Consider the following 26,146-nt stretch of genomic DNA (forward strand, 5'->3'; position numbering starts at 1 on the left):
GGTGTAAAACCATATAATCCACCTACCCTGCCAGCTTGAGAATGGTGTGTTGTGTCATGAGACCTCATGGCAGAAATATCCAGCTGGTGGCCACAAGATCCTGGAACTATTTTCAAGTTCTCTGCTCGGTAGATCTTGTGTTCAGTTGTAGCACCTTCTATTGGCTCCAGAATGTAGCTTTTGTTTGCAAATACAATAATTCCCCTGTAGCACAAGAGAGCAGAGTAAAATGCATGGCTTTCAAGAACTAACCTATGTTTGTCTTCAACAAGGTTACAACAGGTTTTAATAATGACGGAATACGAAAAAGCAAAATGCTGATTTACAATGTCATGCCGAGTGGAGCAGGAAACATCAAAGCTGTATATTTGTCACTGCAGCACACTACACCTTACAAGAAGCAATGGCTCAAAGAAAATTTTCCTCTTCTGAAGTGTTGTGCTGTACAGCAAAAGTACATTTGTGTTTTATGTGTTTTCCATTCTCCCAGTGATGCATTGCCATTGCTGACTAGAGTAATGATGTGCGGGCATCTGCGGACCGGTTGCAAACAGTAGTGAACAAAAGCGTGGTGAAATGCTTTTATAAAAAAAGGTACAGAGAAAAAGAATTCATTATGATCTGCAGATACCTTTTAAACCAAATGCTGATGCAAGCATCACATCTGCCAGATGAAAGATGTATCAAAAAGGATTATTATCATGGGGCAGTAAAATGAAACTCGGATATATTAACTGGTGGATTCCCATTTAACATATTTTACTCCCCCAAATAATAATTTTACTGTAACATCTGCTGTCTGAGAATCCCAAAGACTTTTTAACAATGGAAGCACTCCTGGCACATTACTGTCAGCTACAGTGTGCAAAGAGGAAATAGGGGTTCAGAAAGATATTCAACACCATGTTCCAAGAAACCTGTGGAAGAACCAGGGACGCACAGACAATCCTAGGCTTCTTGTGCTGTCTGTTTACCAAAAAATACTCCAGACCAAACAGAAGCTGTTCTTGGGTTCTTGTTTTGGGTTCTGCTTGACTGTTCTGAACTGCTACAGTAAAGCAAGTTCAGTTCCTCCTGCTGGCATAAGGCTACAGAGATGCACTTTCAGCTGAGCACAAGAACCAACAGTGTGGTATGGGTGTCCATGGTCTGCTCATGCTGGGAATAGGATTTCTGGAAATACATGGCATAAAGTAGGATGATTTCCAAAAATACCACTTGAATTAGTAGTCAGCTGGAGGAAGCAGCACAGAGTAAGTGACTTCTATGCTGTATATCCAGATACCCATGATACCATAAGAAGGCACAGGTTAGGTTTACAGACAGGGCTCAGGTAGAAATTAATGTGAGAGGAAAGAATTTATTATTCAGTATCTAATGTACAAGTGTCATATCCCAAGCACACAACACACAGCAGAATCCTAGATCATTTCTGCATTTAACTGGATATCCATTTTTGTTGGGTAATTATGTGACCAAAGTAATGGACCTTTTAAAACCCATTTGTTTGTTGTTAACTATAGATAAGCATTTGCTTATACAGTGTGCGAGGTATTTATCAATTGGACAATGCACTGAATAGTGCACTGCACTGCTGATTTTTCCAAGTCTTTAAATTAGGAAGGCATAAATCCCTGAACACTGGCAAAGTTTCAGCAGTACCATTACAATCTACAGAAAAATCATATGAAACTTTCAGTTGGCCAAGGTATTCTTCCTCAGTTCCTCTCATTCCTCTCTCGACATTGCTCTATACTATCTCTACACTCTTCTTATTTCTGTCTGTACTACAGCTAAGGTGAGGTACTACAACCATTGTGAGACCAATATGTGTCTCTATAAAATTCTGCAAAAGGCTTTAAAAAAAAAAAAAAAAAAAAGAAGAAGAAGAAAAAGAGGAAGTAGCCAAGAGCAGGTTAATGACACCATAAAGACTGATTGAAAAATAAAAAGTAAAATTATCTGGAAAAAGCTGCCCTAGCTATTCAAGGCTTAGAAAGATATGATGAAGAAACTCCTAATCAATTAACTGAAACTTTAGTTCCAAGCTGACAGCCCATTTCTTGCAAAAAAAAAAAAAAAATTCTTCCTTCGCATCCGTTCAGCCAAGCCAACAAATGACCATTTCACTGTGAACTATAATAGCTAGAAGTCTGAGGGAAAGACTGGCAATCCATGGTATTAAGAAGGCTGTGTAACAGCATTCACAGGAATATCTCCAGTGAAAGAATTGTGCTTTACTGATCTGAAACAAGAATCAGTCTCTGATAATCCATCTGCAGCTTCCTTAGGACCCTTGGCAAACCAGGTAAGATGTACCAATCACAAAGGCATGCTGTCTATGATGGATGACAGCTGGAAAATCAGGCCTGATTTATCACAGCAACCCTTGTAGCTATAGCTAGGATACGCTATAGCATGGCTGACATACGAGGGACCTCCAAGCAGGTTGTCCTGTGATTCGGTAACCTTACACCCTACAGTGCTAAGGCATTATTTTCAGATATGCCTTATTCCTTGAAGAATTTAGGAAACTTGGACAACATATCCTCTTTGCTCCAATAATCATCAACTCTGTAATCAGCATAATCAAGTAAGTGTTGTTGTCTCTCCCTTGTGCAATTAATCATTTTATTTTGGAAGCTGCTGGAAGCAGACATGGAGGCCAAAGTCCATTAGTCACTGTTTGAAATGGGCCAGCCTTACCATCTCCCTTTACTAACAACTCCAAAATAGCATATAAACATGTAGGTTTTATTTTTAATATTAAACTTCATCCTGCTTAAAACCTTAGCTTAAAAAAAAAAAAAAACAGATAAGACTTGATAGTATCTTTTTGCTGGATAAAGCTTACTTACTGGTTTTTGCATTTCAGGAGTTCATAGCCAAAATACCCCATGATCGCCACGTTTCCAGCACATCCCGTAATATATCCAGCTACTGCCTAAACTAACTAACCACTTCTTTACCTCTCATTTTCTTTTGCTGCAGGGGATACAGACAAATAAACAGACACCAGAGTGATTAATTTTGTTTTCTACTGAGCACGTGAGAGCTAGGGCAGCCTATTCAACTTGTCACTGAAACTCCCATCCCAAGGGACAGCATGAGCCTTTAAGAAAAGTGCCATACTTTACATATGAAAAAATCCCATGCTGAAAAAGAAATCTGCAGATTCAGCATAAAGGAAAGTATACATTTCATTAAAGCACCTTTATCCTTTGAGTGCTGCCTACAGGATATCTGCACCTGGCTTGTGACCATCTGTAATAAGATAATGAATATCAAATATGAATTATCTTGGCCAGCTCTATGTTTTTCACTAATTTTCTTTTCCTACAATTGCATTTTCCCCCATTGATCACTGCCAAACACAGCACCTTAAAAATGCAACTGGTCAAAAATGACAGTTTCTTTTTTGGTGTGGCAGGATCAGGTGAACAATACCTACCAGTCTTTCATTACTGAGAATTTGATGCAAATAAAATAAATCCATAATTACTTTTTTCCTTCCACTTTTTTGTCAGGTGTTTCACAGAAGCCTCTGTTACTCCTATGCAGCTTCTGTGTATTTGTCTTGTACATTGTTCTCCCATGCTCCTGAGGCAGCCTATGTTCCCCCAAGACCAAGATGGGGCATTAATGTTAAGTAATACAATGCTTTTCAAAAAAGGCAGACAGTATATTAAACTATAAAACTCCAGCCAAAAATGACACAAGGAACTCCAAAGGGATTCCAGCAGCTCTGTGAACGCTCAAGCAGCAACTATTCTTTAAGACAAACTTCTAGAGAAATCTGCGAGATGTCTACCATTACCTCTGTCAGGAAAAAGACTACCAGAATTCCAAAGCTTATAAATATTTGGGAAAAAATACAATATAAAATATATTTTATTTGGTCTCCAGGTATCTAACTCAAGGCATCTGTATTTACTACAGTCCCAAACTATAGTGATACTGGGAAATCAGAAAGATCTTCCAAAAGAGCTGAGCAGGAAAGACAGGAGATAATTTAACTCCTGTCTAAAACAATCAGGCTCTCCTCTTCATCACCAGTAGCAGAGAGGGCGAAAAATAAAATCTATACCATACCGCATGTCCAGACATCAGTTCACAGGCTTTGAGCCAACTGGAAGCAGCTTCAGTGTGGTCTTGAGCCTGAGCTAATATTTTGCTCTGCTTCTCAGCAGGGTTTGAACCCTGCTCATGTCTGGTGCTCAGCACCAAATAAACCACATCCACTTTGCTGCTAATCAGCTCTAAACACGAACAACTCATTGGTATTTGCTTACTATATACCGTTATATGCCATGTGGACACACAGGGAACATGTAAATGGGATGGGCTATGATGGGAACTCTCCCTCCATCTCAAAGAAAAAGAAATTAAAACATAACTTAAGTAATGAATTTGTTATTACCTTGCTGTTTACCTTGCCAGGAATCTTTCATTTAGTGAAATGCAATTTGATAGAATAAATCCTTTACTTAAATCAGCCATAAAAACAAATGGGATATTTTTTTTTTCTCTTAAAAAGAAGAAAAAAACAAAACAAAACCTAATGCAAGGCCAGCTGTATTTCATAAATCAATAGGCTTTAGGAAATCTCAAAATATAAATGGGATTTTTCTTTTCCAACTTGTCAGCAGAAGCAAAGGCCCTGCCAACATAAACCATCAATGCATACTTGTCTGAGAAATTGTGATGCTGAAGTAAAACTTGGCTAGGACAGCATTACATGAAACTGTGATATATTATTCTGCTGTAGTGTAAGAGAAAAGTTAGGTAAATCAATAAATCTGATATTCATGAATGCAATTAAGCATTTGATTTTAATGAAGCACAAAGTTATACTCATTTCTAAACAATAATAATAAAAAGCCTTATTACCACTGGAAGAGGAATGTAGATGTTTTCAGTTTGTAAGAAATTAGTTAGACTAGAGGGCTGTCATGCTTTCACACCATATATTGACACTGAGTCTGCCTCTGTCCACAGTGAAAGACCACGCAGTACTCATGTGCTACTTAAAAAGCTATAGGGCCTTCATTTCACAATTAATGGTACGGCTTCAAAAGAAAAGGGCCAGATCCCACAGCTCTGCCACAGATTTCAATGAGTTTTCTCTGCATAGATAACAGAAGTGGAGCCTCGTGGCCCTGGAATATTGCCCTCCAGCTGCCTGGGACAGAGGTACAGCAGTTACTCACTGCAGTGTTTCTCAACATTTGTGATATCAGAAGGCAATCCATAAAATGATGGGGCATTTTTAGTTTTTTTTCCTATGCATCTAACAAATTCACAGGCATGCAAGCAGACAAACAAAAAAAAGAGGGAGAAAAATGTAGTGAATAAAACCTTCACTTTTAGTCTGGTTTAATTAGTTGTGGTTAAATACTATTGGAATAACTGAATAAGATGATGGATATATATATATATATATTTTTTTTTTTCCTAACAGATTAGGTGCTCTTTAGGTATTTTCCAAATAGTTTGGTCTTTATTTAACTTAAAAGACTGGGAAATACAGAGAGAATGGGAGCTGTACTCCCGAGGCAGAAGTACTCCTGTCTCTAACAACGTCCCCCAAGCAGCCTTGGCCAAGCAATTCACCTCTTTCTGCATCAGCTCCTCACCTGCAAAATGGGTTAAATTTTAGTAAGCACACAAAATAATGATCTATTGATGAAGAGCATCACATGAGACCCAAGCAATACCATTATACTGGTATACTGCACATCAGAATTCTATTAAAATAACAAGTCTGGCCCAAATCAACAAACACTAGCATCTCAAAGGGAGGTTAGAGCTGTTGCATTATTGGTTTCACATATTGCAGTAGTGGTAGAGGTGTTCTCACTCAGACACATCATTAGTCAAATACATGTTTTATTCCAGCCAATGCCTTTCATTAACCTGAAAATATATTCTATAGCACGGTGTCGAAAATGTAGTCATACCCAGAGACTACTGTAGCATGCACTTAATCCTTTCTCAGTGAAAGACAGATGTGTCCAGAGTGAATGCATAGTGGTCTGCAACTTTGATGCCTGGAATTTAAGCAGGGAGTTACCTGAATCAGAAGCGGTAATGCAATTCCATGTCCACATTTGGGTGGCAAGAAACATTAATTGTGTTATCAAAGAAAGTGTCACATGTGAGCTTAAGTGGGAGGATGACAAGGCAGACCAAGGACACCAGAGAAAAATGAAGGAAAGATGTTGGCATCACTACCCATTTAGTGAGCACATTTTATAGCATTGTGAAGCAAATCATGTAGCCATAAATGGAAGCTTGATTTAAACTCGCACATCACCTTGAGGTTTGGGACTTTTTCAAGTCACAAAATGTATGAATATATATATACATTTACATATAAATCTAAAACAATATTACTAATACATTAATAAGTATTTTTAATATTATATATATCTCATTTTTTATATAGTAATGTATGTCATATATATATACATAAATCCTGTCAGACACAGACTGGAGGGAAAAAAGGCAGGCTCAGATAACCAGGTACGGATCATCTCTTACACTTCTCGTGGCAGCAGCAGTGGTGCCTGGGGCATTACTGTGCACCCAGGGACAGTATGCACAAAGTATTGTCAAAGAGTGGACATAATGTTCATCTCAGATCAAAGTGATCCACAAGCAGTTTACCATTTAAACAGAGAGAATACAGAAACCATGAAACCCCAGAAACTGAATGCTTTCTAATGTAAAGCTCAAAACCTCCGGTAGTTTCACGGTCAGATAACTTACAAACCATGTGAGATGTTTACATGAACTAAAAGCTCTTCAGAAAATATGAGAGAAAGAACACATCCAAACCCAGGCTTTTCTCAGTTGGGATTTTCTCCTAACTTCTTTTTTGGATGAAATCTCCCCTTTTGTGGGGAAACTATGCTTGAGGAGTTATGAGGAATTCTCTCTCTTTTTCTTTTTTCTTTTCTTTTCTTTTCTTTTCTTTTCTTTTCTTTTCTTTTCTTTTCTTTTCTTTTCTTTTCTTTTCTTTTCTCACTGGTTTCCTACTTCCATTCCTTTTTTAAATAGTTGATGTCTGGATGTCTGGAGTGTCATTTTTAAATCCCCTCTTCAGCTGACTGTGTCTGGGACGCAGTGAGTTCGGCCAGGCCATTTGACAAATGGATGGCTCTAGTATTGGCGGCCTCGTGTAACATAGCTATGTAATCCCGTTAATAATTACTGTGTACTGCAGTTGTATTCCCATTGCTGTCACCGTGGACACAGCATCTTTCAGTCGCTGACAGGGATGGACAATGACTGAATACTTTTATACATGTGAATGAGCTTATTATCTGGCAATTAGGTAACGCTGAGAGATTCTTAACATTTTCAAGATCTTTCTGTTGCTTTGGAAAGAAAAGGCTTCCTATGAGATTTGTATCCCTAAAGTACCAAGGAGTCTCTGAGCAAGGGCTCAGTATGTGCGTTTGGGCCTGCACGTCCCCCTGCCAGCCCCTGGCCTTCAGCACAGACCATGGAGGTTGTGCTCTTCTTCAGGCTGCTTTTTTTGTGTGTATGTGCCAGCTTCTGCACTCTCAGAGAAAGTAATGGGAAAAATCATTCAAGTGTATACAGATTTATCATAGATGTGTGTGGTGTCTGCAGGCAAAAATTATTTGCTAAAAACTTGAAGAGCCTTTGAGCTACATAAACAGAAGGGCATTTCCACAGGACGGGAAGGAAATGACTTTACTTCGTTAGTCACCTTCCCCTTCACCTTCCCACAAGCTTTGAGAATCTAATTGGCTTTCTTATCCTGATGGAAGCCCTGGAAATCCTGATTACCCATTGTTCCCTTTTGGTGCATTCAGCATATATCGTCTCCTCTCCACCATTCACCTCTTCCTCCTCCAGAGGAGCCAGCAGGACACAGACTGTGGCATGATTGTATTCTCCTCTAACCTGTATTTTAGGCTGCTACCAGTGTCAATCCAAGTATTTATGCCATTATAATCCTATGTGAAGTGAGGTACTCAAATGTTGTGCCTGAGAGGATGTAACATAGCTGGAGTACGTGGGTGTCTGTGTTTAACAGAACTGAGTCTACCTTTCAGCTATCTTTATATCTCACTCCTCTACCTGTCTGAAAAACATAAACTAGTCAAATCTGTCTTAGTTTGCAGATTTCACACTTTGTTCTTCCTCTATCTTATGACAGGCAGGCCAATCACATTGTATTTATAAGCTAACAACACATCTGAAATGCCCAACCATGTCCATAAGAACTTAGTGGTCATATTAGGTCGCAGCAGGGCTGCTCCAGCCCAGAACCCTGCCTCTGGCCAGCGGCAGATACTTAGGGGTAAGAACATAACAAGCACCTTCCAGGCGGTATTCCCAGCTCTGGCAGCATGAGTGTCAGGGACATCTTTGGGTTTGTCAGTCCTGGAGAGGCTCCCCCTGCTCCCCTCCCCAAACTGTCTCATCATGTTTTGAATCTACGGATATTTTTGCCTTTAACACCCACCTGTGACAGTGAATTTCACAGCTTCATTATATGATGGATAGAGAAGTACTTTCCTTTACTCTAAAATTTCATTTGATGCCTCCTAATTCGGGGGTTATGGAAAATATTCAGTAATTGTCTCTTCTCCAGCATGACATTCAACCTAGTTTTATCATACCCTTTTTCTCCGTCATCTCCTTTCAAAACGGACAAATCCTAGTCTATTTTCTCTCCTTGGATAAAAGCTGTTCCATACTTTTGATCATCATTTTTGCCCCTCTGTGTATCTTTTACATATATAATGGATATAATGCTTCCTTTTCTGAGATGGGGATAGGGAGGGAAAAACAAGAACTGCATGCAGAATTCAAGATGTGAGTGCACTATGGATTTATAAAGTGGTAATGAGGGTTTTTGTTCTATCCTCTATTTCTGTCTCAGTAATTCCTATGATCCTTTTTGCTTCTTTGACTACCGCTGAGCACTCAGGCTTCAGAGCATGCTAAAATGTGGAACCTCTTCTTTATGACTAGCTTCATATCTTTTAATAAACTCTTCTAATCTGGGCGAAAAGACGATGATTCCTACCCCTCATCACCTGGAACAATGCCCAAGGTGCCTGTCTAACGGGAGTGAGAGGATATTAGTGCTCTGAGATTTCAGTGAGCTAACAGCTTGCACTTCCTTTCACTAGATGCTTTTCAGGCACTTAAACTTTACCCTCATGTAACAGCCATGTGAGGTAGGTAAGAATCATTAAATGAATTTCACAGATGGAGAAACCGAGACAGAGAGATTTGTCCAATTCACTTAAAGACTGTCACAAAGCCAGGAACAGCCTCCCTGAGAAGGAGACCAGCATTTCCTTCCAGTGCCTGCTGCCAGCGAAATGGCTGCCCCAGGGACTGTCCTCACCCGGGCTGTGCAGCCACACGCTGTCTCATTGTGTACCCCTGCAGCTTGCTGTCCTTACCATGCAATTGGAAACAAGTGTCCCTTCTCCAGCAAGCTGGTGGGAGAGGACACCATCCTGTCCCATCCTATCCTATCCTATCCTATCCTATCCTATCCTATCCTATCCTATCCTATCCTATCCTATCCTATCCTATCCTATCCTATCCTATCCTATCCCATCCCATCCCATCCCATCCCATCCCATCCCATCCCATATTGTCCTATCCTATTCATAATTATTCTTTCAAGATCTAATAGCAGCAAAAGTGTCAGTAAAGTGAGCTGTGAAGTAGTTTTGAACTGTCCTATTTCTCCTCGTGTTATTTTAGACTGGATCATATGCAGTAAAACTTTCCACCGAAATTCTCAAAGGATGTATTGCTACAGTAATATTTTGGTGGAAGAGGAATATTGTGACCTGTGGGCCAGGTTCTGAAAGGTGCTCAGTGCTGTAGAGCCTCAGTGCAGCCATTTCAGCCCTTTGCTCCCAACCAGCTTTAAAGAGAGGGCCTGGAAGGCTCAAGAAGCTGGCAGTGCATTACGAAGCCTTACAACTAGACACCCCTGGCTCAAATCAAGCACAGATGATGACTAGAAGCTATTACTATTGGCTACAGGCTGTGAAATGAGTTTTGTGGAGTAATTCAACAGGCACCCTTATCGCATGCTGTTATCGCTCATAGATGCTCTCTTGAACAACCTCAGCAGTGAACACAGCAGTTAAATGGGCACGGATAGTGAGATATATCCTCAGTTCTCCTGCTAGAGCAAAACATCAGTTGTCATGAAAATTGTGCTGAAAAAGATGCTGCTATGCTTTCCCTATGGGGAAGGAGCCTAATAAAGGCTTGTACTTTGAGGATTAATCTGCAATAGTGCGAGATGAGAGAAAAATGTCTCTGCCAGCACATGTTGCCTTGATGCATTGTACTACCTAAAACTGGGAAAAGATTCCGTGAGCTCAACATTTGTAAAAAGAGAATGAGCAAATTAGAGAAGAAAGCACATGCATTTATTTTGGGGAAGAGTCATTTGTCCTGAGCATTCCTACTTTACAAGGTAGCTCTGGAACAAGACACTGGTGCAGACCCTTTCCCACACAGCTCAGGGAAAATCCCTGTGGACCTTGCATCAATGCAATACCTTTACCCATGCATCACTTAAAGCAATGAGAGTACTGCTTTATATTTTTGCAAATAAAGAACGACTGGTGAACGCAGGCTGCCATGGTCTATGCAAAGCTTTAATTAGAGTAAGCTTGTGGAATATGCCTGATACATACTGAAGTGCCCCCAAAATCCCTCTCCATATGGGAATGAGCCACTGGAACCCAACCCCCTACTGCAAACAACAGGGAGAGGTGTCCTGGTGACAAACTGTTCTCTCTGCAGCTCTCCGTTCCAGAGCTCCAGTATAATAGCCTTGATAATACCACTATTGCACAAAATGCAAAATCAAGGGAAAAAAGACTCCAGCTACTCATGCTGTTTGTAGATAAATTAAACAAACTCAGAAAAGGTTGTGACAGCTGGAAACCTGACAGGAAAACTGGGTTTTCCAGGGAGAACACTCGAGCCAATTTACAGTTAATTACAGTGATTTGGAACAGCTCTGTGAGTAAATACCAGTCTCTGATTGTCCAAGTAAGGAAGATAATTGTTTCCTGAACTGTGTCCATTGTGTATTTAAAATGTTGTCAGCCTGTTCCTTTCTCCAGCTCAGAAGAGATTTTCTTTTCAGCAACAGGAATCTGCTACTTTTCTGTTAACAAGTGGCTAAAATCCTAATGCTGAGCATCATACCTGCCATGAACGCAGTTTATTGAGCTCCACAGCCATGTTTTTAAAGCAAAGCCTCCTAATGGCTAGGCTGCTGGCCAATGCACCCGTTCACAGCTGCAAAGCAGTCCTGCCCTTGCTCATGAAACAGCTCTGAGGACCAGGAGCACTGGCCAGGGGGACACAGGGCTATGGGGCACTGCCAGCCTCAAAATGGGCAACCCCAATTTTGCATTTTCTATTCCATTTTTCTCTTCAGAGCAACAAGGTAAATGATTTTACAGAGATTGTAGGACCATTTGAAAAACAGATATCGGGACATTTTTAAAAAGGTAACACAGAAACTTTGCGGGTACTAGGATGATTTATTAAGGAGCTCAAGCATTACTAAAACATTGGCTCACCTGAGTCCAGAGCAGGTACTGAGGCTGACTGACGAGTCGGGGTACCCTCGTACATTGCCATGGTAATAGCAGTGACCCTGATTGAAAAAAATAAAGAGAAAATATTTCAACTCTTGTTGCCGTCTTGTTTTCTCATGGTTTTCCACCCCCTTAATCTCAAAGCTATTTTCAATTTCAGCATTCAGCATTCAGAAGTACACTGACAGCATCTTTCCTGACCCACTAAATATTCACTGAATCAACAATCCAAGGGGTTCCTCAATGGAAACCTTGGGTGTGTTTATACCATAGAAAATGGGATGGCGATCTTTTTTTTTTATTATTTTTTTAAGACAGTCAGCACTGTTTCCATTGCATGACAGTGATAACATGTTTTTCTGTTATTTTATTTAAAGCTTTGATATAGAATATTTTATAAAATTAATCAGATGAACAAATCAGCTGTCGCATTTTACTACTTTCTATAGGCACACATATTTATATATAAGATCATTCATATCCCTGTACATCTATAAAGGTAGCAGCGTATAAAGGGAAGTATAAAAAAGTTAATTCCAACCCTACAGTTTGAAAAAAAAGTCACAGCGCAAATGAAGGGAAGGGAAGCAAGTTGGAAAGGAAATCTTTTATTGAATTACCCAGCTAAGTGGCTGCATGTTATTAAGAGCAACCACGAATAAGAGGGTCTTCTATTTTGAGAGGCAACAATCCAATTTCATTTTGTGGCTAGGTTATTGTATTTCCTTAATAATCCACTGCTTGCAAAAGGCACCCACAACAGAGATACTTTCTCAGCACATACAAGTATCCGTCTGGAATCAAGGTTAATTTTATTGTTGACTAAAGGTCATATTACATTCCCAATTATGTGACTGACTGGAAAGCAACGACTGTGTCACGTCCAGCATTTCTTTTCTCATGGCTCCTTTGAATGCCACACGGAAACTGAAAATACCGTTGTAAAAGGTTTCTATCTTATTAGTGTGAGGGAAAGTTATCACTCATGCTTCAACCTGACAGTCACCTCACTGTGCCTTTTTATTACTCGGTTCATTCACGTCTATCTAGCTGCATTAATTAACCTTTTCAGTGTTGGGGCATGGTTTTCACTCACAAAGCCTCACATAGCAGACTTCTAAAGACCACCTTGATTTTGTTAAAGAAAGCAATAACCATGAAAATGCTGGGCAAGATGGAATGATTCAGATATATATTTTCTGCAAATGAGGTTATACCATGAAAAATATTTATTTAGAGCATTTGTATTTCTAATGTGAGCAACTGAACACAGCACAGCAATATTTGACTTTCTTAATACAAGTCTCAATAGCTTTTCTCAGTGATCAAAATGACAGAAATAGGGTAATAGTGTTTTACTCTTGGGTATCTTTATCACTGGTACTCATAAAGAACCAGTAACCTGTTAGCAAGGATAAAGCAACAATGAAATGGAGGAAGTCATCCAACTTTTTAGACACTTCAGTAACAATTGCTGTGGATGTCAAGGTTTTCAGCATGAGTAAACTATTTCACTTTGTTTTAATATTGTCAGCTACGCTCATCCAGTTGGTAAGAGAGAAAAAACAATAAAAACAATAACCCCCTCCAAACAAATACAGACTCTCACACAGTGACCTTGAAACAGTGCGAAACCAACCACAAAGTAGCTTTATTCATGTCACTTGAATTAAGTACAAGGCAGAGATGTAGTTCAGAGCTCTTATGCTGCCAGTCTTTGGGGTTTAGCATCACTGGTGTTAACCAAAGTACTCAGTGAAACAGAAAGGGCAAGCTGATATCTCGTCCCATGCAGACTGCTGCTGCGGAGTAGCTGTTTTTATCAAAGAGTGAATGATGGCAAAGGTCTGGATTGCTTTCCCTTTCCACACACAACTTGTTATTTTATTAACTTTGAGCTCCTGGTTGTGGCCCATTTCACAACTTCTCTGAAATCCACACACTATATATATGAAGCCAAAGTTCCTGCAAGTTCAGTACTGAAAATGTAAACTTATCAGACCATGCCCTGCAATTGGACCGGTAGAAAATTGTTTTCTAGATCAGTAACTCCACTGAACTGCAAGAGGTTCCTCCCCCTCTTCTTCTCCCCCACCAAAAGCTTTTCATTTCTGTATCCCAGTATATGAAATGGATAGCCCCCTAAAAACAAATAATTACCATGGCTGATTTGTCATACTTAAATACTCTACCCTTACTTGAGATCATTTAATCATGGCCAGCTTTAAATAACTGCAAATTTTTCAAGTGCTACAAAGCAGAAGAATAACCTGGGCACTAGCACATGTGCTAAAGAAACCCCAAAGCTACAGCTCCACAAAGCCACCTTGGTTTGACCTCCAGGCAGAATTTGACTAAGCAACTTTTCAATGAGAAATTGGATTTGGTTTCAGCTACAAGCTATACTGATGTCCTCAGTAAAGAAGAGAGATAAAATCAGAGAGACTTATCTGTTTTAAACCATATTGCAGTATTTAATGAAAAATGAATTCACTGGTCTCAAAAAAACAAACAAACAAAAAAAAACTCAGGCAGCAAAATGAACTGCTAGTATTATTCAGAACTTACTGTCATTATCTAAACAGTTTTTATTATTTTTTTTTTCTTTTTTAGTAAGAGAAAGCCTAGCTATCATTAGGCATACTCATATTCATGTTAATGTAGTTAACCCTGACAAAATGTTGTGCATTTTTTACTTCCTTAAGGAATGTGTACAGCTTCCCTGTTTCTAAAACAAACGACTATTTTCTACTGAACAGGTTTTGAAGAAGATATGAGCACCCAGGAAACAAGAAAGCACTGAAAGCTTTCAAAATGATTACTTTACTTTGGAGGTCTGGGACTATAATGAAGATGCTTCTTCAGAAGTAAAATGTTATGCACAGAAATAATGCCTTTCACTGATATCAGCAAAGCCCATTATGGATGGGAACAGAAAGCATGATGCTTCTTCAGACTATGTCAATAAATAAATAATGTAATATAACAAATACTTTATAGGAGCTGGGAGTACTTATGCAGATAAAAGATAAACTTTGTAATTAAAATCACTTGCTGCATTGTTTCTAATTAATGCGTTCCTAATGTCAGAGGACAAAAACATTACTGCCTTAAAGTGTTTTTTATTTATAAAAAGCAATTTAAATTATTTATGATAAAAAGCTTTTTGTGCTGATTTTAACAAGGAGCAGATTAGCCACACACACACATACATGCATATATCCATAAAAGTCTTATGGGCTGGCATAAAAAATACACCTGAACAAACCACCCTCTCTCCCCAGACTGGATTCCCAGTGCTGAAAGCCACCCAGGCCTTCTAATCTACTGACATGAGCTTATCAGATACTTTGGGCTTTCTTCCTAACTGAACTAGGACTTTCCTCCTTAACCATTCAACAATGGCTACCTTATTACAAAATTTTAATGGCTATATTTCCAAGAAGCAGAATAAATCTTACAGATATGAAAAGTCACCTGGTTAAAACCCCACAGTTTCCCTTTAAAGTCTCTCTCTAAAAATTGATGCGTACGATCACAGCAGTCAAAAAGGTACTGAAGGCAACAATAAAAAAAGATCACTCATACTGCTTTTTCATCCCATGGCTCAGATCCCAGCAAAGAGCACTTTGGATTTTAATGATGAAGCATCATCTACCCATGAAACACCAGCCTTACCGTGTAATTGCGTGAGAGAACCACATCAGTGCCATCTTTCAAATAATGTGTTTCTGTGAAGCTGCTGGCTAACAGGCCCCTAAAAGAAAAAAACAACAGAGGACACGGGTAATATTAAGGCCACATCACCTTGACTTTGTCCTTTACTGGTTCTGTTTGAGAGAGCAATCAAAGCACAACATTAACGATACAGTGACTACCAGGGCTGTGTGTGAACTAAGAGGAAATATAGCTCCAAACACTGAAGTTGCAGTGCATGAACACTTCCTTCATCAATTGTGAAAAGTCTGAGTTTCCAGACTGCTTTGTCTTCCAAATGAAGTCTGTATGCCAGCACGTCGGTATTGACTCTTCTATATAATTTTCAACATATTTTGCATAATCTAGACATGGGGAGCATTGTTAAGTATTGGTGTATTTTGGAAAAGGAAAATGTTCTCCCTTTGTTAGTTTGCTGTATAGCATACTGCTTTCATCAGCAAGTGACCATCAAAGCTCTCAGTAAACGCAACAAACTTCTTCCACTGACACTTAAGGAAAATGACTTCAAGAAAATTACATAAGTCATGCCACTGGATTTATTTTGAGCATCTGAAAAGGATATTCATGAATAGAAATCTAACGACTTGAAATGATGTCTCAGGAGACAGTGAAGTATCATGTATGTGATGAGACATTTTGTTCTCATGCACTCCACACTTCCCCTCCTGCCTTTGACAATGATACCAAGAATTTTGACTCGCAATTTCTGTTTTTCAGAAATGCCCAGAAAAAGTGTATGTGTGTGACAATTATTAAAAGTTTCCTTTTTTAGTAAACACATGGAACAGGGAAAGCAGCCTCTGCCTTGACAACAGTGCTGCTATAGGTCTGTTTTTCAACTCCTTATCCAAAGAGCATTTCTAACAAGGCCAGAAGGAATAATACATATTCACATCGACTCTCAACATAGGCATTAAAACCATGTTCCTCAGCACAAATACGTTTGAGTTTTGACAGACATTGTAGTGAAATACAAAAGCAATATAGAAGTGATGAAAACCAAATGCCACCATCATCTTCAATGGACTCGAGAGTTCAGACTGCAGAAAATCTTTGGCACGAGGTTCCAAAAAGTTCTGTTCCATTGCAGAGATGTTCTTCTCCTTTGGGATGTTCACTTGAACAAACGAGACTCTTTTTAAATTGAAATCTGGTTAATTCTGCACATATATTGTGTGAACTAATATACAGTCTTGGTACACATTTGTTGCACTGCATATAAACTTTAAAGCTAGAACATGAAGGAACATTTAATATTCGTTATTGTCATGATTTATTTGGATTATATTAACGTTCAGCCAAGATGAAGACCTTGAGGACCTGATTGTGCTAGGAACTGTACAGACAATTATTAGAGAAGGTAGAAGAAAAAAAAAAAAAAAAAAGGTGAATGAAACAAGACAGAAAAAAAAAAAAGAAAAAGAGAGAGAAATAAATATCAACATAAAAGGATGAAGACAGCAAAGGTCAACACAATAAGTATTCAAGCACAGCTTCTCAATTCAAATTTTACAGCTTGTGAGAAATATTAGCATATTAATAGATAACGAATGTTAAAACACTGCAGTGGTTTGCGGGCTGTACAGGAACTGCTCTGGATCTCAGCCATCCACCACACCTACAGCAGGACTTGGTTGCCTAAGCAAGCACCCAGCGTCACTTTAGATGCTCCATCCATTTCACCAAGCTGCCCTGTGAGGACAGCTCAGGCACCCTGTGGTACCTCGGGTGGCACTTGACACCCATGCTTACCTCAGCCCTTGTGCCTGCAGCCTCTGGGAGGGCTGCTTGAAATGAAGTGTGCTGTATCTCTGCTTCCTACTGTCATTCTCATTATCACAAAGAGCAGCTGCTTTCTTAATTATCATTATTATTTATATAGCTACACTGCAAGTTCTGTGCTTAGCAGGCATTCATTAACTTTGCCAAGGCAAAAGGTAAGAACCCATTGCTGCTGAAGCCAACAGAGTTCTGCTGTGCACTTCTTGGAAACGTTATTTCACATTGGATACCAGAGCAATTTTTATTTAATGGGAAAAAAATCAGGCAAGGGATAAGGTAACAGATGTAGCATAAGGGCAAAGTGATTGAGCAATAAACTCACTGCTCTGCTATTTCCAAAGTGTTTGACAGCAATGATGATATAGGTGACCTTTCTGCTGTTGGTTCTACCCTAAGGCACAGGATTAGAAAATATTTCATGGATTCATAGATTTTAATACCAGAAGGGAGCACTGTGATCAGCACTCTGACCTGTCACATTACATAGCTCATTTGACTTGAATTATTCTTCTGCTTCAGTGACTGTGATGGAACCAGATTGTCCATTTTCATATTGTACGTAGTCCTTGTCCAGATCTCCCATGATGAAGCTATCACAAGCCTGGTAAGGTTTAACAGTTAATTACACCCAGTGTAAAAACACAGCACTTCGAATCTAGCTTGGCTTTGTCAGTGTTCAGTTTGCAAGCACTGGATCTCATTCCCTTGCGTCAATGCTTCATTTTCATTTGAGTCTCTCATGGACGGTTCTACTTACTAAAGTTAGGAATTACAGCAGGTGAGCAAACTTCTGGTGTTGCTGTCATCAATCTCCCTACCAGGCATGTTTCATCAGGATGAGTTTCCTATCCAGGCTGATGAAAGTGCCAACTGAACATGAGAATTCCCTGTGTGAGTAGTAAAAGGCTGGCAAGAACACCAAGATGATGGAGTCCTGCTATCGGACTAACCTAATAAAACTTAAACTATGCCTTAATGTAGAAGCCAAAGTAAGATTTCAAATCATGGAAATTTCAAGTACAGCTGAAGGGCCTTTTTAAGAAAATGAGAAAGTTTTTCAGGAGTCTGCATTAATGCTCTTTCAGTTTACTAACTAAGACATCACTGCTAAGACATCTGTTTTCCTGCCACGTATGGTGCTAGCACAGGCTTGAGAGCAAGCCAGAAGAAAGATTTTTTTCCCCACTGTAGAGGTTGGGGACCTGTACAAGACGTCGCTGGGGAGTCCAACAATTTCTGGCAGAGAAAGAAGCTGTTATCCCCACTTTCAGAAACGTCTAATATCTTAAAAGCTGTGTAGCAGAATAAGCACGCAGCATTAGTATCCAGGGACGGCAAGTCATGTGCTGGCATTTCTTGAAAGGTTATCAGAAATAAGTGTAACAAGCACTCAAATTCCACAACTGAGTGTGCACCACTTCACTTTGCAATTATGGCAATGATGTTTAACATACTGAACAACAAATTTAACATATGTATCTACTCAGTAATTTAATTACATCCTGCAAAAAGATATGCAATGTAATAGATTGATTTACATTTCTGTTTCTGACCCACAGCAAAGGAGATTAATAGAGGAAAGTAAATTAATTTAGATGGCAAGCTACTTAACCTAATTGGATCAATGTAATTCTGAAAGAGCAGGGATCAAAATAACATTAATATATCATAGCACAATTCATCACCATGTCTGGAGTTTCAAATGTTGCCAGCTACAATGCTCAGCAGTACCAGACAATTATCAATTTTTTGCACTGCATGAAGAGGTGGAAACAAATGTTATCAAGAACAGCATCAACTGCTGGATACAATAAAAAAAATCAATTAAAAGAACACCACTACTTTCTAATTAATTCTTCAAAGATGCGAAAGTGAGATTCTTGAGTTAAATTTCATACGTATTGAGTCACTGTGTTTGTCAGCACCGTGGATGTTTTCACACTTTCCAGAGCTGAATTAACAAGTAGAAGCTTCGACGGCCCAGGACTACTTTTATCCCTCCTGATCTATGACAGACACAGCACAGTCTTCCTCCGTAAGTCAGCATGAAGCTTACCTGTCAAATCTGCTGAAATGTTTTCAGGTGTCAAGCAGCTTCCACTAACCTGAGCCTCAGGGAATATGATGAACGTTGTTTAAACTTCTAACCCTTACATTTCCTGTCCCCATGATGTGGAGTCTTGGGTGGTTTGTTTATGGAGGGGGGAAATGTCCTGTTTTAAACACAGCAAACCCGTACTCAATCCATTTAAGAAAAGGAATGGTAATTTAACACACTGTCTCTCACTTGCAAATGAGAAAGTCCCTTTCTGCTCTCCAGGTACCAATATACTATTTCAAAAGGTTATAATGATATTTCATAACCCAGGGAGTGTCAGAAAGACAGAGTCGCCAAAGTTGGAGATGGAAAAAATCTAGTGGATCATGCAGACGACTTCCCTGGAAGCCAAGTATGCTGTTGATCAAATTAGGTTCTGTCTCATTGAGCTTCAAATGTCAAAAGCAATGCTGATCCCACCACTTTCAAAGGGAGATTACTTCGCGTTCCAACAGATGTTACTGTCATGATGCATTTCCTGATATTCAGCTTTTTCTAGTTTTTCCTAGTTACATGTCTTTTACTAGCTGAAACAATTGCTTTTCATTCTTGGTACATATATCATTCAGAGAGGTACAGATTATTATCAAATTCTCCCTTAGCTATCCATATGCCAAGTATAGCATGACAGGCTATAAAAAATGACAAGAATTGTGTACTGTTGTGCTATGGCTGCTCAGGAAAAATCTAAGCATTATCAAAGTAGGAGCAGGCAACAGGGTTCCCCGTGGTGATACAGAATTATGTAGAGGAAAAACTAAAGAGTAAATCTCTTTCTAACAGCATCGGAGCACATAGAGTTGTTTTTCAATCTGCCTCCTAGGATGAAATTTCTTTGGTCACCCACACTGTACCAGGTCATCCCCTTACATTACAGATATAAGGGGAAAGACACCAACATTGTCGCCCATCAAAATGGAGCTGCAGGCAGTAGGACCTGTCTCTCAAAGCTGCTTTATGAGACTGGACTGACACTGATTCAACACCGCTGCTTTATAGCCAGACAGTATGATATCTGCACAGTCTGGTAGATGTTTCTTCAAAGTCCTGTGTGATGTGTGACTCCCTGCTACACATCTTACAAGGAACATGTCTTGCTTTGGCATGACACGGAGCATAAAACTTGGCCTCTGTGTCAGAGAGGAATCAGGGCAGGAGGAAGAGACTCTTTTAAAATTATTTTACTTTTATTTTAAATGAATCCCTGCTTCTGCTAGTACTGCCTTCTTAGTGCTAGTGAGTAAGCAGGGTTGTGGGGCTTCTTCTCAGGCAGGAGCTCTGTGGCATATGGCTCAAAGCCGCCCAACACTCCCAGGGATGCGGGGCATCCACCAGCTACTGACATCAGTCATTAACCAGGACTTTGAGACAAGTTAACGAAAGCAGGAAATTGTCCAGCAGGAACTGGACAATTATGTAAAATGCCTAATTTCATGCCTGAAAATCAGAATCTGAGACACAGCTTTGTAGACTGTTTGATCTGAGGTCTGACATGCCTAAGAAAGGATTTTAGGTGCTCTGCATACACATTGCAAGACTGACAGTACAGGCAGGTATGAACTGTTTTTTTTTTTTTTTTTTTTTTTTTTTTTTTTTTTTTTTTTCTGCAAAAAAAAATCCTCATCCTGTGGCAAGGATGGACGGCTGTGGAAATGCAGCCCCTAACCTTCATCTTAAATCTTGATTCAAATACGGTAACACATACACATCTCTCTTCTGGAGTCCATCATCACAGCAATGCACTTTTTGGTTAGGATGTTTCACAGGGTTGCTTTAAAAATATAGAGAAGCTGCTGCAAATCTACTGGGCTTTGGACGTATGCTTTTATACCTCTGGGGTTCATGCCCTTGATTTTGCTTTTCTGCTTAACTTTTGTTTTGACTAACATCTTAATGTAGTTACACTACTTCAAGAACTCTTGTGTTAGGAAAAACACTGAATATTCCTATGACTTCTTAAATGGTGAGTCAGCTGCTCTACCTACTCTATAGGATCATTGGTCCTATTAGGCCACTGGTAGTGCAAGGCTGTCTCAAACCTGTTACTTTCCTTCTCGCAGATATGCTGCCTGCAGCTCAAACGGACATCTGATCGTTACTTATACTCATTACTCTTTCTCCTCCTTCTGAATGATAAAATACCTGTTTTCTTCCCAGTCCAAGTAATGCCTCACTCTGTTATACAAATTCTTACTGAAAGCCCTCCTGCTGTGCTTTTTAAACTTTGCCTACAAAAGGGGGAGACGAGGAGAGAGGAACAGGATGGCATATAGGAAGTTATAAAAAAAAAAAGTCATCTACATCTCTGCCTATTGACACCAGCATACTCCTTCAATTCTTTAGCATCACAGTTCAGGTCATCTTGACCTTTACAGGGTAGTTAGTTGTTATTTCTTCAATTGTTGTATTTCTTCAAAGATATATTTAGAGGAATAAGCATGGTTGGTAAGCCTGCTGCATCTGCAGTGGTTCTCTCAGTGCAAGTACCTCCTGATATACACAGAGTCAAACTCAGCAGTGGCATTTTTCAATTCTTCTTTCTCATTACAACATAACAAATGAGCGAAGCATGGGTAATGAGTTTCCCATGCATAGGCACCCAACATCATCCTATTCGTAAAACCACCACATATTCTTTAAACATGCCACATTCTTTCCCCTTATTTAATTATCTTAAGTGATTTGAAATGCTTTTGGACATTTTCCCATTGAATGTCTCCACTTCTTAATATCCTATCTGCTACACTCCAGTGTGTTGCCATAGAGGGATGGCAATGTCATAATTGAAGAACCTGAGAGATTAAAATTCACAGAGCTTAATTAGCACAACAATTCTGAAGAAAAGAGGGGAGGAAAATAAAACTATAATAGCTAGGGAATCAACCAAGCATCCACAGTTTCAATATGAAGTTTATGGTAGTAGCCTCTGGCCTATTTCACACAATATGTGGATAAACGATTTGAATTGGTCATACACTACATTTAAAAAACGGGTATCTGTACTTCTACACACTTGTTTGGATGCACAAATTCACATAATCCGTGTTAAAATCCCACCCTCATCCCTCTGCATGAGTGAGATAGTATCTGACACAAAGAGAGCAAACATTCATAGACACTTTTTGCAATGTCAAATGGTAGAGCCAGACTCTGAGTTGTCCCTCATCATGCTAGAACACAGACAGTCATGGGGAGCTGCTCTCCAGTCTGCTGGGACGGGGAGATGAGAGAGACGAGCACATTGTTTAAAGCCTACAATGTCTGTCTTCAGAACTAGTCACTACATGAGGTTGCATGTATAGAAAACCAAGGAACAGTCTAAGCAAACAAATCTGAACTACTAAAGTGGAACACCACCTCCTGAGCTGGCAATCAATGAGTGATTGAGAGCTCTCTTGTTTCCTGACTGCCAGGAAAATAAACCATAAACCTTACCTCCCCAATCTTCAATAGAGAAAGACTGAGATGAAATTAAGCACATTAGTGGCTTCCCATGCTGTTTCAGGCTCTCGGCTGCACACCCTGCTTCCATCACTCATTGTAATGTTTACAGCAAATATTTACTTGCCAAAACCATAGTATTTATTTTTTCATTCTAATTCCGAAAGATTAATGAAGAGGCTACTGCTAATGAGTGTTGTGGTGAAAGCATGTTCTCCCTTAGAAGAAGATGCACAGTGTGTTTTCCAAGAAAGCAGATGTGTAAAAGTATGTCCTCTCACTAAAATGGCTTAGGCTTGGGCAAAACCCTCAGCATAGTCATAAAGGGACAGTGTTAGGTAGCCTACAACTGAGACAGAAATTTTACGAAGAAGTGACCCACACGGCATGAAGAGAGGAATGAGATGAATACCAGCAGGGTTCACTCTGTGTTATATTCAGTTGGAAAATATCTGATGAAATAATAATCATGTTGTTTCTGTACCTGAGTCAGGGACCCCCAAAAAGTTGCTCTCAGCTAAAAAAGGTGATTAGGCTTCTAAGTGTGTAATGATGGTAGATTGTCCACAGCCCAGCATAAAGCCTGAAGATTGGTACCCTATACAGGATTGTGGCAGCAGGAAATGCTTCAAGAGGTTGAAGAATTTTCATAAGGGATGCAACTAGTGTTGAATCTAAAAGAAAAGTAAAAATAAAAGTGAACATATCTAGATTTCCAAAAGCACAGCCAGCACAAATAGTAAAAGCTGCAAACCCCAGCAAGGAAGAATATTTTCACTAAAATTGGGTCCCTGAATGAATATCTGTGAGGGTTTATTTGAGCTACTTGTTAACCAGTAGGTCTGAACCAAAGTGAATTTTCACCTGGAGTTTTACATTCCATTTACTTGGAATGCTTTTGTACAAACAAAGTCCATTTTGGGATCTTCACAAGAAAGCCCACAGATAAAGCGAAGCTCCTCCAGCAGAAGATGGAATGGTACTGCTTACTGGTGTGAGCCTGAACTCACACTGCTCATCTTGCACCTGCCAAAAGCCAGACTCAGAACTGGTTTCTCACCATCTAGCTTGTGTTAAGCTCAAGACTTTCTGACTTTGTTTTTCACTGGCCAACTCCAATATACTAGAGCAGCATTTGAACAGTTTCAGCAACTCTCTCACAGAATTATCCTAGGAGAGCTCTTTGTGAGCGATAGTTTGTATTGCTTCCTTGAGCTTCCCTGTGTATCAGCATAATAGAAGTCATGTTTTTGCCTCAGCTGGGCAGCCCGCCATAAAAAGCAAACACCTCCAGTAAAGGCTCCAGAATACCACTGGCCACAAATTACTCTCAGCTAAGGAGAGATGACAGGGCTTATTGGCTAACTGATTTCTGATGGAAAAATACAGTTCTCTTCTTTTAGGCAAACTATGTAGTCTGACTTCTTTAGAGATATTTTACTGTTAGCTGCGCTGAGTAGTTTTAATTTGGAGTAATGGCAGTGGCCATGAAACCTTGAAGCAACATGCCAAAAGTTAAAGAATTATTCTGGAAATAACTACTGAACTAGTACATCTCCAAAGTAGCTATGGCAAAGATCAAAAGTGATGTGCACTGCTACACTGCAGGCTGAACCCAGACAAATTTACACAGCTCTGAGTACTCTCAATTGGCTTTGGCTAGACTAAAGACTAACATGGCTCTGAAACTTCTGGCTCCCCTTCCATGGATGACAATACTGTGGTTTCTTATGAAATGCATACTTCCTATTATTATTCTACCACTAAAACTTGTAGAAGATAATGTAGGGGCTTTTTCAACATCCTGATCTTACATGCAGAATATAGCATAAGAGTTACTGGTTCAGGCAACGCAGGATATACCAGCAAAATTGTGGCTCAAAAGATCATTAGAAAATATTGAGATGTTTCATAAGCTAAGAAGTACATATATCACAAGTGGCAGATATAATATTTTAATGCATTCTTTTCTAAATTCACAGTGCTGTCTTTCATAAAACAAATTCTTTATAGTCCCCGTGACACTTCTAGGATGGCATATTTTCATTAAATAGTAAGTTCAGAGATGCTGGGCTGGAAAGCTGTCAAAGTCTATTTGAAATGTTTCATCCAATTAAATGTCATTTGTAGCCAAGTAAGATTATGCTGCTGAACAGATGTCATCAGGCAAATTGTTTAACTATGCCTTCATCTGAACATTTCTAGAAGAGCAGAGAACTCAAAGCATCCAGAAAAAGTAGTCCTAATGCGTAAAATTTTTAAACACAGAAATTTAAGGAACTCCAATGAAAAATCAGAATTTATTAAAGACTAACTAACAAAATGTAAAATGTACTGTGGGATTACAAAAGGTTACATGCAAGCATCTGCATTGCTTTTAGAAAGTTAGAAAGCCAGGCTCTAACATTAACAAGGTCATTGAGCTTACGTTTATTCTTAGACTCTCACTGAAAATCACATCCTTGTAACGTTTTCTTGCTTTTGAGTGCATGCCCGCAGGCTTGCATTTGCATTTTTAACTTAAATTTCTGCCAGTTCAGTGAAACATGAAATAATATTTTTGTTTTACTAAAGCCACAATTTTTCCTTGCCACAAGAACGAGGTATTTGCCCTAATTAGGCTGTACTCAAATTTCACTTGTCAAACACCATTGACTTTTACAGATACACCTTCATTTTGCCTTACGCCTCACTGGCTCTCCCACTAACTTTTTAAAATTCTGGGTGAAGATATATATGCACAAACTGCCAGCACAAAGGTCCACCTAATCCTATATTCTACCCCCAACAGTGACCAATACTATGGAGGTAACGTGAAGAGGGCAAGCATGCTACGTTTCCCCCAGATATTGTTCCTGCTCTGCCTCAGATCCTTTATGAACCAGGGATGAATGGAATACCTTTTCGGGGCAGAGACTCTGAGATTAATCCAGAGCTCACGAGGGTGTTCTCACTCCCCGTGACAATCTTCCTTTCTGATTAGAGCAATAACTTGCATGAAGTCAATCAATTTGGCAACACAAGAAGACTGCAGCTGCAGCTTGCAGGCAATATGTTAGGGCTAATGGCAGAAATGAAGGCACAATGTGCTGCAAAGTCTGCTCCTGTGGAAGTCAACAGGTAAGAGCAGTGATTCCAGTGCCTAGCACAATTTTACTGGGACAAAAAAGAGAGCCAGTATGATACCCACTGTCTCAGTAACCTGCATGCTTGTGTTTGGAGACCGATTAGGAGTGCTCATGTATTTTTTAAGTGTGTAAAGGTTTTTCCAAGCACAGCAAGCAAAGCTTTGTGAGATCATTGCCTCCTGTTGACAGTCCTCCAATCCAACAAAAAAACAGCCACTCTCTGGCTTCATTAGCCACACCATTTCTTGCACAAAGGTGTAACTGCATGTTTTATGAGCCACTTCTGAAAGGAGCACACCCTCCATCACCCAGCCCCAAGGACAGGGGCTGCTCCTGCCCTT

General features: G+C 39.5%; 1 protein-coding gene across 1 annotated transcript in view; it reads right to left on the reverse strand.

Annotated features, from left to right (window-relative positions):
* The window catches only part of ADAM12 (ADAM metallopeptidase domain 12), a 183,919-nt gene that overhangs the window by 67,033 nt on the left and 90,740 nt on the right, over positions 1–26,146 (reverse strand). The window contains exons 4-6 of the mRNA XM_040562848.1: positions 15,315–15,393; positions 11,619–11,695; positions 27–204 (exon numbers count right to left, since the gene is read on the reverse strand). Of these exons, the coding sequence (XP_040418782.1) occupies positions 27–204; positions 11,619–11,695; positions 15,315–15,393 (334 nt within the window). The remainder of the gene's footprint in view (positions 1–26; positions 205–11,618; positions 11,696–15,314; positions 15,394–26,146) is intronic.

Source organism: Cygnus olor, chromosome 7, assembly GCF_009769625.2.
Source record: "Cygnus olor isolate bCygOlo1 chromosome 7, bCygOlo1.pri.v2, whole genome shotgun sequence".
In the NCBI taxonomy this organism is placed as follows: Eukaryota; Metazoa; Chordata; class Aves; order Anseriformes; family Anatidae; genus Cygnus; species Cygnus olor.